Genomic DNA, 16,339 nt, shown 5'->3' on the forward strand with positions numbered 1-16,339 from the left:
CAGCTTCGCTCTGGCATCCGCGTGGGGAGCGAGGAAGGCGATCTTTTAATGAGCCTCCTGCAGGCGCTGCGACTCTGCCCGTGAGCCCCAGGGACCCGTGCCGCGCACGCGCAGCCCCCGGGAAAGGGAGCGAGGGGCCGGTGCCGTAAAGCGCGGGCGATGTCGAGGCGGGCGAGCCCCGCTCCGCCGCCGGCGTTCGACAAGAGGGTCCTGGTGACGGGCGGCGCCGGCTTCATGTGAGTGAGTGAGCCCCGCGGGGCCCGGGCGCGCCGCCCTCCTGTCCAGGGGCGCGGGGGAGACGTCGCGGGTGGGGGTCCCGCGGTGCCGCCTCCCTTGTGCCCGTCCCGGGTTGGTTCCTCGGCTCGGGCCGCGCTCACTCGGGGGCTGCTGGTGACTCGCCCCTGTGGTGGGTGCTGAGGCGGTAAGTGCTGCAGGGCGAGCTGGGGGGCTGCCCCGGCGGTCCTTCGCCTGCGGCCGGCGAGAAGCTGAAGGAGGGACCGCCCGGAGCTGGCGGTGGGAGCCGGCGCTCGGCTCAGCCGGGACGGGGCTGCCCAGAGGGAGCTGACACAGGGCCTGAAGCACAAGCCTTGTGAGGAGCGGCCTTATGGGGGAGCTGGGGTTGTTTCTCCTGGACCCTCAAGCAAAACAACCTTATTCTCTCTTCAACTCCCTGACAGAGGGGAGTAGCCAGGTGGGTTCACCCTCGTCTCCCAGGCAGCAAATGAGAGGAGCTGAGGACACAGTCTGACCTGCTCCTGTGGAGGTTTAGGGTGAACATTAGAAAGAATTTATTCACAGAAAAGATGATTAAATATTGGATTGGTCTGCCCAGGGAGGGCAGGAGTCACTGTCCCTGCAGGTGTTCTGGAAACGACTGGACGTGGCACTGAGTGCCAAGGTTGTGTTTGGCCGTAAGTTGGACTCGATGATCTCAGGTCCTTTCCAACCTAATGGGTTCACTGGGTTGAAGGTGGCAGGGCTTTGAGCCAGCCTCTATTTACTGTATCAACCCCCAGTGCCGTGGGCTCAGTTTGGGCCAGAGAAAGGTCTGGTCCCTCTTAAGCTTTGAGCCCATCAGAGTGCTTGGATTTGGAATCTGTGAGAGGGTTACATTTCTGTGTGTGGGCAACCCTCGAACTCTCAGAATGATTTTCATGTACACAAGACCGTGCCGAAGAGGCAGTGCCATCTGATTGTCTGGTTGTCACTTGTCACACCTGGCAGCAGCGTCAGAGACTTGAGGGACGGGAGCCACTGCCGTGGGTTAGGAGTGGTGACTGTTTGGTTCTCCCTGGTATTTGACATGTAAGCTTTAGAGTGCAAAAGTATTTTACAATGACAATTGAATGTAGCATGTAACAGGTTTGGGTTTTTATGTGACTGTGGGTAGTGCTAATTTCTTTCATTATAACATGAGCTTTTATTCTGATTTTTAGTTTCTTAACCATATGCACTCATATATAGACAATTTCAGGCTAATGTATAGAATATATATTAGAATAATGTTGGTGTGTTTAAATATCTTTGAATTTGTCTTTCATCTTGAATACATCCCCTTCTTTCCCCAAGGACTTTTGAAAATGCTGAATTTATTTGGAATTTGTCATCTCTTTATTACCCTAAAGCCAAGTGTATAATTGTAAAATATGTTTTTCTTCTGTCCTGCAGTGCTTCACATGTAGTCGTCTCTCTTGTGAAAAACTATCCAAACTACCTGATTATAAATCTGGATAAGGTAATAGCTTGTTTTCTTTCTTGATATGGACAACTGTTTTAAGTGATTTATCATGAAGTCTATAATATGTTGAAATTTATATGGTTTATTGTTAATTACTGATTTTTGTATGATTTTCCTTTTGTTCCTGTGCAAAGAAAAAAAAGTCAACTGGTGTTCAGTAAAATAACGAAGCTTTTCAAGCTCTAAACAGGTGTTTAAGAATTTTTGCAGTTAGGGTATCTATTGGAGATTTGTGCTTTTAAAGCTTCACATCTGCTTGTGAAGTGGGTTTTTTTTTGAAATAAGTTTTTATTTTGTCCTGAGACTTTCCAGTGGTTAGGTTGGGTTTGAGTTTTTGCTTCCATGAAACCCACTTATTGATGTTGTGTTGTGTCTTTAGCTCGACTACTGTGCAAGCTTGAAGAATCTTGAAACGGTCTCTGGAAAGGAAAACTACAAGTTTATCCAGGTGATAAAGCCTTCTCTTCCACAAAATTTGACTTTTTGTGGATTTTTGGTGTACTAGTTCCGCAGTTTTGTCTTCAGACAGGAGATGGATTTTGATTTATTGTTTAGATTAGTATTCTGACTTGCTGGGCTTGTGTGCTGAGGGTTATTCCTGTCTGCCAAAGGCAGTGCTGACGCTCATCTCTCTGTCCTGGGGTCTGCCCAAGGTTGCAGGACATCTGAGAAATGTACCTCAAACAGCACCTTTGTCAGAGGTAGTAGAGGCAAACTTGCATTTTTTCTTGCATTTCAGGTGAGGATGGAAGTTGAGCTTTCCCTTGCCTGTTGGTGACCCCCATGGCTGTTTGTGTTTTTGTGAACCAGCTCTTCGTTTCAGTTAGGGTTTATCTCTGAGCTATTGGGATAAAAGTTGCATGAGAGGAAGGGGACAGCCTGTGTGCAGACATGCACGTGTGTGCAGTTTCAACATGACCAAAGTGACTTTTTGGTTATTTTCCTGAAGTCTTTGATTGTTTCCAGTGTGCAATAAGAAATGCACAAATGCCATATAAAAGCCTTGTTACCTGGGTAGATATTAACATTTAATTGCTGGGGAGAGCTTGGAGTTCTACAAGATACCCTTCAAACAGTCAGATCCCTGGGTGAAGCAGGGGAACAGTAACTAGGAATGTTGTAGTATACTGCTTTTGATCAAGGGTAGGAATACCTTGTCACAAAATTTACATCAGTATAAATAATTCCAACTTTTCACAGCTGGTAGGCAGCCAAGCAGTTTACACTGACAGGAAGAAACATGCTGGAAAAGATAATCTCTGATGTGCAACCCTTATAATTAGAACTGTAACATACAGTACTGACCTACGGTACTGTAGGTACATAAGGTACTGACCTTAGGAGACAGCAAGAAGGATATTCTCTCTAGTGCAGTGTAGAAAGGAAGTCTGTTTTGCAAAGTAGAACAGTAAGTTTAGAAAATTTGACTCAGGCAGGGTCTGTATGAAAGATACTTTTGAATCACAATTTCTGTTGCTGTGAGCATAGTTGTACTAAGCTTGAATTTCAGTTAAAAACAATTCAGTAACTAGATACTTAGTTCAAATTAATGTTTCTTTTGGAAAAAATATGTCAAGTCAAAAATAAATCACTGGAATAAACAGCAAGCAGCAAAACCCTTGCAAGACATGTTCTAATCCCCTTTAGTGGGAATCTGCTTCTCCTTTTGCAGTGCCACTAGATGTCCCTGCCTGCTTGCCAGACTGGGAACTCTTCCTTGCTCTGGGAACTTGGCATTTCAGCCCCAGTGTTGGAGCTCCGTGTTGTACTTCTGTTGTGTGTATTTTTGGACACATTGCTGTTTCTAATGTTAATAGTAATATAAATTCTGAAATACGTTTTGTTGAGGATTTTTTAAAAAATGCTTGAAATGTTATATAGCATCTTATTTTAGACATGGCATTGATAAATGGCCCAGAACTCAGTTGATAGTGCTATTTGTATCCTGTGTTCCCATTGTAATGATTTCTTATGTGGTATAAAGGGAAGCTGACTATTTTCTATCAAAAATAATTTGCTTTTTTTTTTTTTTCTGTTTAGGGAGATATTTGTGAACCTGATTTTATAAAGCAGCTCTTTGAAAGTGAGAAAATAGATATAGTCCTTCATTTTGCAGCCCAAACACATGTAGGTGAGCATTGCTGAATGTTTTGGTATTGTTTTCCATGGCTATACCTGCTTGAAATATATGCCAGTATATGTTTTGTCTTTTCCCTTCATATAAACCAAGGATCCAATTTGTCTCTACACGTGACTGTCTGGTGGCCTTTTTAACTCAGAGGGATTCACAGCCCTGATTTAAAAAGTGCTTCATCTAACTGTTGTCTTGTTTTCATTGCACATAAATGGTAATGTACCTTTTTGTCTGCCTTATCTTTTTAAATTCTGTCTAGACTCACATGTAGCTGACAGTGTACTGAGGGAGTCATAAGGACAGTGGAGAAGGGCTTTGTACATAGTCTGAAGTTTTTACTTAATTGGCTCCAATGTCACATGAAAAAACAGTGTGAAAGCTGAAGGATTAGGCATGAGTCCCATTGGAATCTTGTCTCCGTGCTAAAAAGAGAGAATGAATTACAAAGTGCCTATTTCAGATGGCTGCTTTTCAGTATCACTGTTAGTAAGAGCAATCCCCACCATACTCCATCCATCATGAGAAGAAATCCTCAAAAAATTCTCCAGGAAAATACTTCTCAAAATTGTCAGATTTGATAGGCACGAAGTCATTAGGTCAGGGGAATAGCTGTAAGAATCAACACAGCTGCTGATGAGTTATTAGTCATGGGTCCATATTACTGCATCTTGCAACTGTCTTTGAATGACACTTTTCTTACTATACTTAGCCAATGCTATTTTAGATTTAAAAGTCCATAACCAACAAACTTTTGCTTATGATTCCAGCCTCTTGTTGAGAACAAGGATTTTTGTCTTCAAGTGTAGAAAGTGTCTTCATTTAATAAGGACCTTGCTATCTTGCAGCCTCCAAGTGGAACCTATAGCCCTGTCTTGCCTAAATTTAATCAGAATTGTCTGAATTTTTTAATGTAGATCTTTCATTTTGGCATGCCCTGGAATTCACCTATGTGAATGTTTATGGCACCAATGTGCTGGTTGCTGCTGCACATGAAGCCAACGTGGAGAAGTTTGTCTATGTTAGTACAGATGAAGTGTATGGAGGTAGCACTGATGAGGTGAGTTTGAAAATACATGAAGATTTTTCTACTTTACCTGCTTTTAATAGTGAAAACAAAGTTGAGTCTAACTTTCCTTGGCCTCTGTAAACGTTTGACTTTAGGTAAGCACTGATTGCTTCTAGAAAGCTGAGTATCAAAATTGTCCTAATTTTTTTTTTCATAGCTTGTTTTATATTGAATGTTTGTTGTGTAAAGCAGTGAGGTTTGGATCATTAATGCTGTCACTACTCCTCAGAGATAGTATCAGAGCATTCTACTGTGTATTTTACAGGTTTTGTCCTGGAGCATTCATGAGACTTTAGTAATATGCACAGCTTGACAGGCAAGGAACAGCTTTATAGTCTAGCTAAAATACTAACAGAACTGTAGGTAGTGACAATTCAAATGGGAAACAATTCCTGTATTACTATAATAAATATTCAGATGTTTCTTGTTGTTTTATGCAGATCTTTGATTTTTGAGAATTTATATCTGACCTTAATTCAGAAAATGTAATTTAGCTCAGTAAAAAAGCAAATTATGCATGTTCATCTTTTTAAAGGCATAAATAAAGTCAAGGAGCCTTTTTCCATAGTCCCTGGAAATATTTATTTCATTAGAGTTTGATGCACTTTCTTACTATCACAGTGTCTTTATCAGTTCCTTCTGTAGGCTTTTATGATACTCAAGGATGGTGTTTTCTTGTGTGTAGACCCATGGCTTGGCTGATACCTTCAAGTAATTTTTCTGTCTCTGGGCCTTGAAAAGAGGACTTTAATCTGTTTTTTCTTTGCTTTTTGACTCGCACTAGAAGTTCTTGTAGTTGGTTTTTTTTTTTTTTTTTTTTTTTTTTTTTGGGGGGGCCATTTAATTTCAGAAGCAAAGGTCAGACAAGAACAGTGAGTGTTTTAATCACCTCAAGGTAATTGTTACCAATTGCATCTTGTGTACTATCCCTCCTTCTTTTGGTTTGTTTTTTTCTCCCTTCAAGTGAGAAGTAGGTTAAAGTGTCAGGATAGCCTGGAAGATACCTGTTCTGGAACTGGTCAGAATTGTTGAGGCCTTGCTTTGGAAGCTTTTGGGTTGCAATTCTACATTTTTTACAGAAATAAAGTTACAGAAAAATGTAAGAAAAGACCCCTTTTATTTAGGACTGAAAGGTGAATTTGCTAGTGGTGGCCCAAGTGCTCTTTGATGCAATATGAACCTGAAAAATACTAAGTCTCCCTGTAGCAACACTAATTATTTAATAAGCTAAAAATCTGAGGACCTGCTGATGTGAGGTAACTCTGTTACAAGTATAAAAATATTACTGCTGGTAATCTGGCTGCCTCCTATGTTCAATAAATAAGCTGTCTTTTGTTCTGATCTTCTGTTGTAAGGGGACTTTGTCAGGCTGATGTGCTTAGATATTTAGGGATTTTTATTTCTTTTGTAGCTTTAAGGCTTATCTGGGCAAAAGAAATTGATTAATGCAAATTTTTCTTTTCATTTTAGGAATTTGATGAATCCTCACCAAAACGTCCAACAAATCCCTATGCCTCCTCTAAAGCAGCTGCAGAGTGTTTTGTTCAGTCTTATTGGGAAAGGTACCAAGTAAGTTGATGGAAGCTTCAGAAACTCTGAAGCCTGTAATTAAGTGTCTGTATTATGTATGTAATAGTATAAAAGAAAAGTCAATACTATTCCACACAGTGCCACCTCTTTCCTTACTGTTAGTCTCGTAGTTCGGATGTGTTAGAGAATCTCCTCCAATAAGTTGTGAAGATGCACTGCTAGACAGTAGGAACAGGTTAGATGTTTTTAATTTTTGTTTTTTAAATCTGAACTGTTGTGTCTAAAAACGTGCTTTGATAAAATGGTCAAAGAGAACATTAGGAATTTAAAAAGCAGTGCTAAGCTTGCAGGAAGTACAAAACTATTATGCAGAAGTAGAACATGCCTAATTCAAATTGTATTAAGACTAGGCTCATAGTTAAAGTGAAAAAGAAGAAAGAGCCCTGCTAGTCAGATTTGTTTGAGCAAACACATTTAATATTTTGGATACTTTAGACTTCTGTTCCTGATATGTGATGTTTTTGGTATAAAGTGAACGGGAATAGTATGTTAATGACCTGTGCAACTTATTGGAATAAGTAGGAGTAAGCCAGTCTTTGGTCAGATACACATATGCAACGTCCTGTGGTGGTTCCAGAGCAAGAGAGGTTTCAGACATTTGTCACTTGTGGTGCTCCTAACAGGCTGAGAAGTCTGGAGGCCCTTGCCTGTTGGACAGACATCCAGAGAGCTTAATTCAGTAACGTTTGTAAGGGCTTCCAGATTTTTGAGTAAGCACTGTGCATGTGTCGGTTTGTTTATTGATCAGCTGGAAGCTACAGATTTTACTGGTGTTTGCTTGCTTGTGTAATCACATGTATGTTTAATGCTCTCCAGTTCCCAGTTGTCATCACACGGAGCAGTAATGTTTATGGACCACATCAGTATCCAGAAAAAGTAAGTTAAACTGTGCTTTACTCCGAGCTTTGGTGTACCTGAATTCAGGGTTACAGTGATGTTACTTTTTTCTCATGTGTATGGGATGACTTTGAAAAAAGCACTCTTGCAATAAATACTTGATTATGTATTTTGAGCTTACACTAACATGTCTTGCCCTGAACACATATTTTTTGATTGTTGATAAAACTTCAATTAGAGACTTGTTTTGTAATTTTTTTATTTTTCAAAGGATATTTTGAGAGAGTTCCTTTACAAATTACATTAACTCACGTCATGTTCTGTAATTGTGAGTGTTTAATAACTAAGGGAAACATTTCAAAAGGTAAACTGAGGACACAATGTCTGGTATGGAAAGGGATGTTCCAACCTGCACAGAAAATAAGTAAGATGGAGCTATACCATTCATATGTAAAGTGAGAAGTAGTGTAAAGTGACTTGTCTTCGCATGTGTTCATACAGACCTTGCAGGGTAACTGTTCAAAATTTTGTGAGAAGGAGTCGCCTTTTTAAGTCAGTACCAGAATCTGCTTGGTTAGTGAATGGAAATACACTGGTGACATGAAAGTGATAATCACATGTACTCTTCAGAATTTGGAATTGGTGGGAAATGTAGGTATATTTTACAGTTCTATGGAGGTGCTTTTTAATTTAAATTGCTTTTCACCTTCTGTGATTCCCCTCCATATAAGTTTTTTTCACCTAAATTATTGCAGGTGGATAAGCAATGGCTTTCAGAGTACATTTTACGCTGATCTGTGTCTTGCTACAGGTTGCATGATTGTTGGGGGTATATTCAGAGGATATATTTGCTTGCTTTTGACTTGCATATATTCTTCTTCACATACCAAATTTTAGTTACTGCTCAAAACAGAGCACTAGGCTATATGAATCTTTAGTTTTATCTAGTATTCTGCTCCTGTGTTTAGAGTAGGAAGTTAAATTAATTAATTAGAGTAGTTTTCTAATGGCTTCAGTTTAAGGTCTTTAATAGTGGTGGCAACTGTTCTGAAGTATCTGTTGCATTATGAATGGATCTAAGCCTGTAGATAAACATAATGTAAATCTTTGTGCAGCAAGTACAGTGTCACATAATCTGTGTTTTTCTATGTTACCTCAAAATTCTCTGTTGATTCTCTTCCAAATTTAAGTATTTTTACAACTCCTTGGTTCTAGATTCGCTGCAGTTTGCTGGATGTTTAAACCTTGTTCTGAACTTTTGGCAATAATTATTTTTAGTTAGATTCTGTTAGACTCTGATGCACTGCTGTGTTCAGAAGTAATGGAAACTTCTTTTATTTTTTGTAAAAGTGTTACATTTGTAACAGCCAGAAAGATAAGGTTTACAATTCAACAGAGGTGTCTACTCTTACAGGCCAAAATCCTTGCATTTTCTAGGCTTGATACATTCTTTCATTAGATTCAATAAAACTTAGAAGTATTTAAAGGATCTTATTAAAATATTTAATGCTACATAACTGTTGAAGTTCTTCATTCTTTGTAGAATAACAGCTTCTAAAATAGTGGAGTAATTTTTTTTGTTGATGTTCAATTCCTTAGGTTATTCCAAAGTTTATATCTTTGTTGCAACAGAACAGAAAATGGTAGGTAACTCATTTTTTTAGTAGTATTTGTGCTATAAAACTGTAATTGCAGGTATAAATACATGCTAGTTTGTAAAATGATAGTTGCATAACTGAATTCTGAACCACTAATTTTAATAGGATTTCCTTAAAGTAAAGGATTGTTTGCTACTTAAGGTACCTTCAGGCAACCATCTAACAGCAAAGCTGCTTAAAACACAGTCCAGTAAATTGAATGTGTCTATTTGAGGACTAACAGATTTTTTTTTGTCTTTTTCTTGTCTTAAGCTGTATTCATGGTTCTGGACTTCAAAAAAGGAATTTCCTTTACGCAACTGATGTGGTAGAAGCATTCCTTACTGTCCTGAAGGAAGGGAAGCCAGGGGAAATTTATAACATTGGAACTAACTTTGAGATGTCCATTGCCCAGCTTGCTAAGGAGCTAATCCATTTAGTGAGTAAACACTTCTGATGCTTCTCTTTACCGGTTTTCATTGCACATATGAATAATTCTACAGACCTTCTGTAGCTGTGAAAGGGCTTAGGCTTGTGGTGGGGGTTGGAAGATCCTTGCAGCAGAATGATGTGCTGCCCTTTATGTGACAGCTGGACTGTGTAAGTTTGCAGTGTGGGGTATCCTGAGTCGGGCTGCTGCATTAGTTACCCTGACTGGGACATATCCTGACTGGCATCAGGATTAATTACCATTTTTTTTCCATGCTGACTGCTGTAATTTTGGTCTGAGAATGTGGTACTATTAAAATCTAACAGTTTGATTATGGATATTCTGGCAGTGCTCTGGATGAAGGAGATGGGTTGGAGTTGTTCTAGATAATTGTGATAATTAGGAGGTTTGAAGACAGTTTACAAAAGACCATTTCTGTTTGTGGTCTATATTTTTCATTTAGCGGTGTTTTTTTTTTTTTTCTTAACAAACTTAAATCCTGTTTAAAACTCCCTATTTTTTAAATACATGTTTAGACAGCCCAAGATATATGGGAGTGATATTTGTTTTTCTTCTTGACAGATAAAGAAGACCAGTTCAGAATCCGAAATGGAGCACTGGATGGATTATGTCAAAGACAGGTGAGGAATGTGGAGGACATGCAGGATGTGCTGCACATGCAGGATAGTTTTGTCCTGAAGGTTTTCTGAGACTCTTAACTAAATGGATTTTTGTGGAAGTGTTTCTGTTCTAAAGGAGGGAGCACCACTGGGGGAGTAAGAGCTGTTTTGCTTCCTTATATATATATATATATATATATGTATATTTTTTTTTTTTCTAGTGGATTTGGTATCTATGATCAGGGTTCTGTAGAAAACAGGATTTTCCTTTATTATTTGGATCCGTAGGTCAGAATGAGTGTCTTGAATGGGAACATGTAATGCTAATCTCTGTCTTCAAACTTTCTTCATACTTCTCGTTACTGAGGTCTGCTCTGGGAAGAGGACAGGTTTTACACAGCACCTAAATCTTTCCTTCACGGTAGTTTGGACAGTTCATTCAGTGTGCTTTGTATTCAGCATCACTGAACAAGTTGAATCCCATCATCTCTCACTTAACTTTAGTATTTTGGTATTTAATGTGACTAATTCAGACTTAGATGTACTTTGTAGTAAGACCCAGACTCCGCAGGCAGAAATATGTGCCTGTGGAGTGCAGTTAGCTTTAGATTTCTATCTTAAGCTGAAGCTGCTATCTCAAAAGTAAATGTAAAGCTCTAAGGCACCGAAGTTAGGGCAGTGGTAAAAATGGGTAGCTTTTATACATATGCTTTTGCTGTGCATTTCCCTCCTTAATTTCAGGCTTGGTTTGGCTCTTTTCTTTTATATCCTTTTCTGCAGCAACAATGAGTCTCTGCTTACTTTAGATATCACTCTCTCCAGAGTGATTAGAAATGACGTGTCTACTGATAGCAGTTAAGTATTATGGCCTTTAGAATTCTCACTTTCTGTTCACATTTGGATTGTTATCTTGGCAACTGAAGTGTCTTTAAAAATGTGTTAACTTTTGTTTTTAAAAGGAAATGTTCTTCAGAATACTATCTCTATGTATTACAGGGCTTTGAACAAATTGCCTTTGGCTCACATGATGTGAGTGTTCAGGAGTTCTCAGTGTAATTCAGTTTGAGATGTTTCTTCATCCCCGTCTGCTAATGTTTAAACATAAATGGACTTGGGAAAACTAACCATATAGGAATATGTGTTTCAGGGAGTGTTGAGGTCTTACAAAAGCTTGTTAAATATGCCTAATTTATGACTATTTAATTCTGTAATGAGTGACTTAAAGGTCATGGAGGTTACTTGCTGTGGAAAAGTTAGTTCTGCTTCTGCTCAAGATTAACATGTTATAGCAACAGTGATAAGTACTTGGTGTGTGCCTGCACATGTACCTTGACTATTCAATATGCCAGTGCCAGTAGTGCAGGAATGCTAGACTGGGCTGCCTATGTGCACTGTGTTCACTGCAGAAGTGAATATTTCTGCCATGATTAAATATAAAATGTATCTTTCTGTGTTGAATCTTGCAGCTTGGGATTCTACATATGCAGTATTACTAAGTTCATGTATCTAATGAGCCACTGTAATGATGCTGCTTTGGAAGCCTGTGTGTTTTAAATCTGAAGTATGTGTAAATTTGTGGGTTTTCAGGATGAAAAACGTAGCTGCTCGTATTAGAAAACACTGGCTCTGCGTTGCAAATGCACTGATTTGCTCAAATGCGTTGGCAGTGATTGGGGTTTTGTGTTCATTTTTGTGCCAGTAAAATACTAATTAATATTTATTCTAGTCAATTTCAAGTAGTTGACTGTACAAACTGAATTGTGTTGTTGTAGCTGCACTCAGCTGCCATGTATTTTTTGAAAGCAGTGCAACCTGTTCGTGTTGATGGGAATTCTCAAAATTGAAGCATATCTAATGTTCCTTGGAAGACGGTGTGAGGTACTGCATCTCTAATTAATGAAGTAGTATAATCAGATTGTTTTCTGTGTGCATTTTATATTTCATCAGGCCTACAAATGACCTCAGATATCCAATGAGTTCAGAAAAAATGCACAACTTAGGATGGAGACCTAAAGTGCCTTGGAAAGAAGGAATAACAAAAACGAGTAAGACTGATGACTTTTGCACTGATCTAGGAGTGATGGGAGGAGGGAGAGGGAAAGGGGAGAAATGGGTATATGGGTTAGTTAATGAGAAGCTGAAGAGATTGAATGTAACACTTGAATTTTACATAAAATTGGCTGCTTTCTAAATAGTGAATTTACATGACATAAAAGAAAAAAGTTAATCACTTTTCAGTGCTAGAATAAGTCTTGTGTAAAGAACTTATAAAGTTTAAACTAGATTTTTGTAACATTGTGGGTTAAAGTCTTCCATAAAGAACAATTTGCGTGTTGTTAGTCCTTTATCTGTGGAATATTTGGATTTCCCTGTTACTTCTGGGCAGCTTAACTCATCAACATTCTTTCCATATTAGTTGAATGGTACAGAGAAAATTTCCACAACTGGAAGAACTCAGAGAAAGCTTTGGAGCCCTTTCCTGTGACAGACCCATTTGCCCAGCTCAGTGGTCCATAGTGGCACAAAACCCAAAGGAGTTTTTTCTACCTCATATGGTCTTTTCTTCAAAGCCTGCAATCAAACAGCCACACCAGACTCTTGATGTATTCAAGATACATGAACCATGATGAGTGAAGAACCACAGTATGGCACAGCTTTGGAATGGTTTCAGCACTTTATAAGTTGAACCTCTTAGTTTCAGCTTTCGGTGCAATACTCTGTTCTCACTAGGTATTGATTTTAAAAAACTGTATGGAGTGAAGAATATTTATAATGTTATAAATCAGTGTTCTGAAGTAAAATCTGCCTTATTAGGAATAATTAACTGCGATTGCAGCTTTTGGGACTAGGAGTTACATTTGTTTCAGTTCTGGAATTACTCATCTATATTTGTTTTTGCAGTGTAATATATATAATTTTTTGTCACTTCAAAGAATTGGGTTTTATTTTTAACCAAGGGTAGAATTTATATATTTTTTGGAGACTATAAATTGATTGGCAAAAGCTGGATACAGCACCTGTATATTTCCGTCCATTTCTCTGCTGGTGCACTATTAGCTTTTGAAGATGGTTAACTTACCTACTCTATAACTTTAAATGTCCTCTTTTAAGGGGAACAAGGGGGGAAAGATGTCAAGAAGTAGCAGGTGTTCTTGCTGAGATTTCCAGAAACATTTCCTTAAACTTTGTCCTCTTTTTACTGTATTACTGTCTATTACATGTTAATTCCCTTTTCTTAGCTGTAATTGTAACAAACTTGAAATACTGGAACACAGTTAACATTCCAATGATGTTATTTCCTGTGATATGAAGGCTACTTACAGAGAAAAATTTTTAAAACTCTTCTTTAACTGTGAATGATGGGTTGGCAGACCTTAATCAATGCAGTGTTTCACCATTTTTTCTGTAATAAACATTTTAAAGATAAAACAGTATTTGAGTTTTAATATAAAATTTGGAAAAAACTCTAATTCTAGAAATATGTCAATGAATCTTGTTCAAAGTTGATTTCATAATAAATATTACAGTGTAACTGGTTTGTCTTAATTAAAAACATGCTGAAAAAGTAGATGGTGGGTTTTTTTAAAAATGTATTTCTTAGCTCTTCCTCTATCCTGAAAAAATTACCTTCACTTTTTTGTCTTTGAGATGATGTGGCAACATAAAAGGGACCACTCTTCTTGATTGTATCACTTCAGCTTCTATAGTTGGCACAGTCCCTGATCCTCTGTGGCCCCTGCGCAGAGCTGCAAGCGGGACAGGACTGGGTTGCTGTGGTGTACTCAGAAAAAGCTGTGACTTCCAAAGGGTCTCAAAAACTGGGAGTTAGCTCTTGAAACACAAGTGTTCTCAACTTCATCACACCTCTTGTGGTACATGGTGCTGTTGATAAAATTCCACTTGTGGTTGGCAAGAGTCACTCTAAAAGAAGGCTAGCCAGGAAATTTCAAGGCTTACTGCAGTGCCAAGGATGGGTTTTAAAGTCTTGGATCCTGTTACTGAAGGTGAGTTTTCTGTGACAAAGTGGGATAATAATACTATAATTGAATTGTGTGGCAGTTACATTTTTTGGGCTTCTGATACTTGGTTTGGAAGTAAAAACCTCCATTTGGGGCAGATAAAAGTTGCAGGACTCTTCCTATGTAATGATCTGTTGCATACTTGGCGTACCAGATGTGCTTCTGTGGATGAATCACTGAAATGTCATTGTCAAACACACGTTGCTGATTACATTGAAATATTTCCTTAATTTTAATTTTTTTTAAATATATAACTTCCTTACAATGTGCATCTTTCCTTATGATACCCATCTTACTGTTCTGTATTTTGCAAAAGTCAATACCAGAAATAGCTAAAGTATTGGAAAAATCTGTCAGCTGTATTTGTGATTGCTGTGACAGCTGCTTTGAGTGGGTTGCAGGAAAATGTGTCTTTTGCATCTCCTTATACTGGAATACTGGATGTGTTGTGTTTTTAAGAATAGAGATTACAGATAACTAAAATCTTACTATTTAAAATATGCATAAGCCTGAATTAAAAAATATCTTAAACCTTTGAAAATAAGTACAATGTCTTTGGAACACTAAAAGTAGTGTTATCAGAAATACACAAAAGGAAGCGGTAGGGGGTGACTGGTTTATTGAACAGAACTTTTTAAAGTTGTTCTTAATGGATAGGTGCTGAAGATGCAGGCTTTGATATTTATGTGACTATCCAAAGAAGTGATATTACCTGGAGTGGATTTTCAATAGGATCTATTAATTTTTAATGGAGGCTGTTCTAATTTATTTAAATGTTTGTTAAGATTTAATTCATCCCACTGTTTGAGATTTTCATCTTTGTGTTACTACTTGTATATGTATAAATATATACATGCACATTTTAAAGTATTGAAATACATATATTTAAAAGTGTAGGAGGCTTTTGCTTTGAGCTACTTTGCTGTAGATCAGATTTTCTTAGCAGGTGAGTGATCTAGTAGGAGCCTTTCTTTCACAGGGAAAAGTATTTCCTGTTAAAACCGCTTATTTTGCATTAGCCTTCTGGCTTCTGTAGGAAGAAAAGGACAAAGGATCAAATAGTGAACTATGTGATCAATGTGGAGAAGTGTGATGCTTTCAGGTTTTATTTCTCATGGATTTTACAGGGAAGCATTCCTGCAGAAGGCAGAGATAGTGATGTAAAATACTGTGAACACTTTAATCTTTCAGTCCATTCTCTCAAGGTTTGTGTCACAGAACAAAGTGAGGCCACACCAGTAAGCAAATAAATGGAGTAAACTTGTATGTCACTTATCTGCTAAAACTTTCTAAGGGAGAAGGGCTGGACTTTGGCAAAGGTTTTGATTCAGGTTCTATCAGGAACTTGGGAAGTTACTGCCATCATTTTGCATCTCTTTTTTGGGATTACTGTTCTGAATTGGATCAGATCTTTGGGAAGCAGCTTCTAAATCCCTTGTGCATTGGGAAAAACCAACATTACCACCTCACTGTCCTGGTGTACCACAACTGCTATTCAGTGCATCCCTTCCCAGCAGCAAGTGAAAGGATTTGGAAGACATTGAAGTGAGCAGCTGAGGCAGGGCTGTCTGCAGTCACAGAATCGGAGAAGTTTGGCTGGGACAGGACCTTAAAGATCCCTTAGTTCAAGCCCTTTGCCATGTGCAGGGACACAGAACCCCATCCAACCCAGCTTTGAGTGCTGCCAGGGGTGGGGCAGGCACGGCTTACCCTGCGAGCTGTGGCCTCTGGGGTGTTTGTGGGCTGTGTGTATCAGCTCCAGTTTGTGCAGCAGAGAGCCCTTACTTTCTCCAGGGCTTTCTCTGGTCTGACCTGGCACTTGCTTAAATTTGTGTGCTTGCTTGCATTAAGGGGTGTCAGCTGTGGTTGAGGCTGGTTTGCAAAGTCTCAAAATGATGGACTAGAAAATACCTTTTGTTTTTCCACCCTGTACTTGCTTTGATGTAGGAGAAGGATTGCAGGTGAAATGGGTGTTTTTGTTGGTTTGTGCTTTTTTTTTTACTCAGAATGCTCAATTTTGCTGAAACTGTTCATATGCTCATTAGACAGGCACAAATTGGAAATATCCTTCTACAGAAGGAGGAACTTCTAATACAAATGCCTTTGCCAAATTCTGTTGGGGGAAAGGCTGAGTCTTTTATTAAATATGCTAAGTCTGAGACTGAATTGGCCTTTTATTTAATTTTGTTTCACATTTAATTTCGTTTTTTGTTGTTATTCCCATTGCCATTTCCATTTCACCTGGCAAAACAAAGCTTTCTAAATAAC

General features: G+C 38.6%; 1 protein-coding gene across 1 annotated transcript; it reads left to right on the top strand.

The window, feature by feature from the left end:
- Positions 1-102: 102 nt before the first annotated feature.
- On the top strand, positions 103-14,230 carry TGDS (TDP-glucose 4,6-dehydratase). Its single transcript, XM_083884687.1, has 12 exons — positions 103-236; positions 1,669-1,735; positions 2,118-2,186; positions 3,779-3,869; positions 4,787-4,929; positions 6,409-6,507; positions 7,345-7,404; positions 8,965-9,008; positions 9,276-9,441; positions 10,015-10,073; positions 12,000-12,097; positions 12,469-14,230. Exons 1-12 carry the CDS (start codon positions 160-162, stop codon positions 12,567-12,569), a joined length of 1,074 nt encoding a protein of 357 aa, XP_083740813.1. The 5' UTR covers positions 103-159; the 3' UTR covers positions 12,570-14,230.
- Positions 14,231-16,339: the final 2,109 nt, after the last annotated feature.

The sequence above is a fragment of the Zosterops lateralis genome, assembly GCF_965231275.1.
Source record: "Zosterops lateralis genome assembly, chromosome: 2".
Taxonomy (NCBI): domain Eukaryota; kingdom Metazoa; phylum Chordata; class Aves; order Passeriformes; family Zosteropidae; genus Zosterops; species Zosterops lateralis.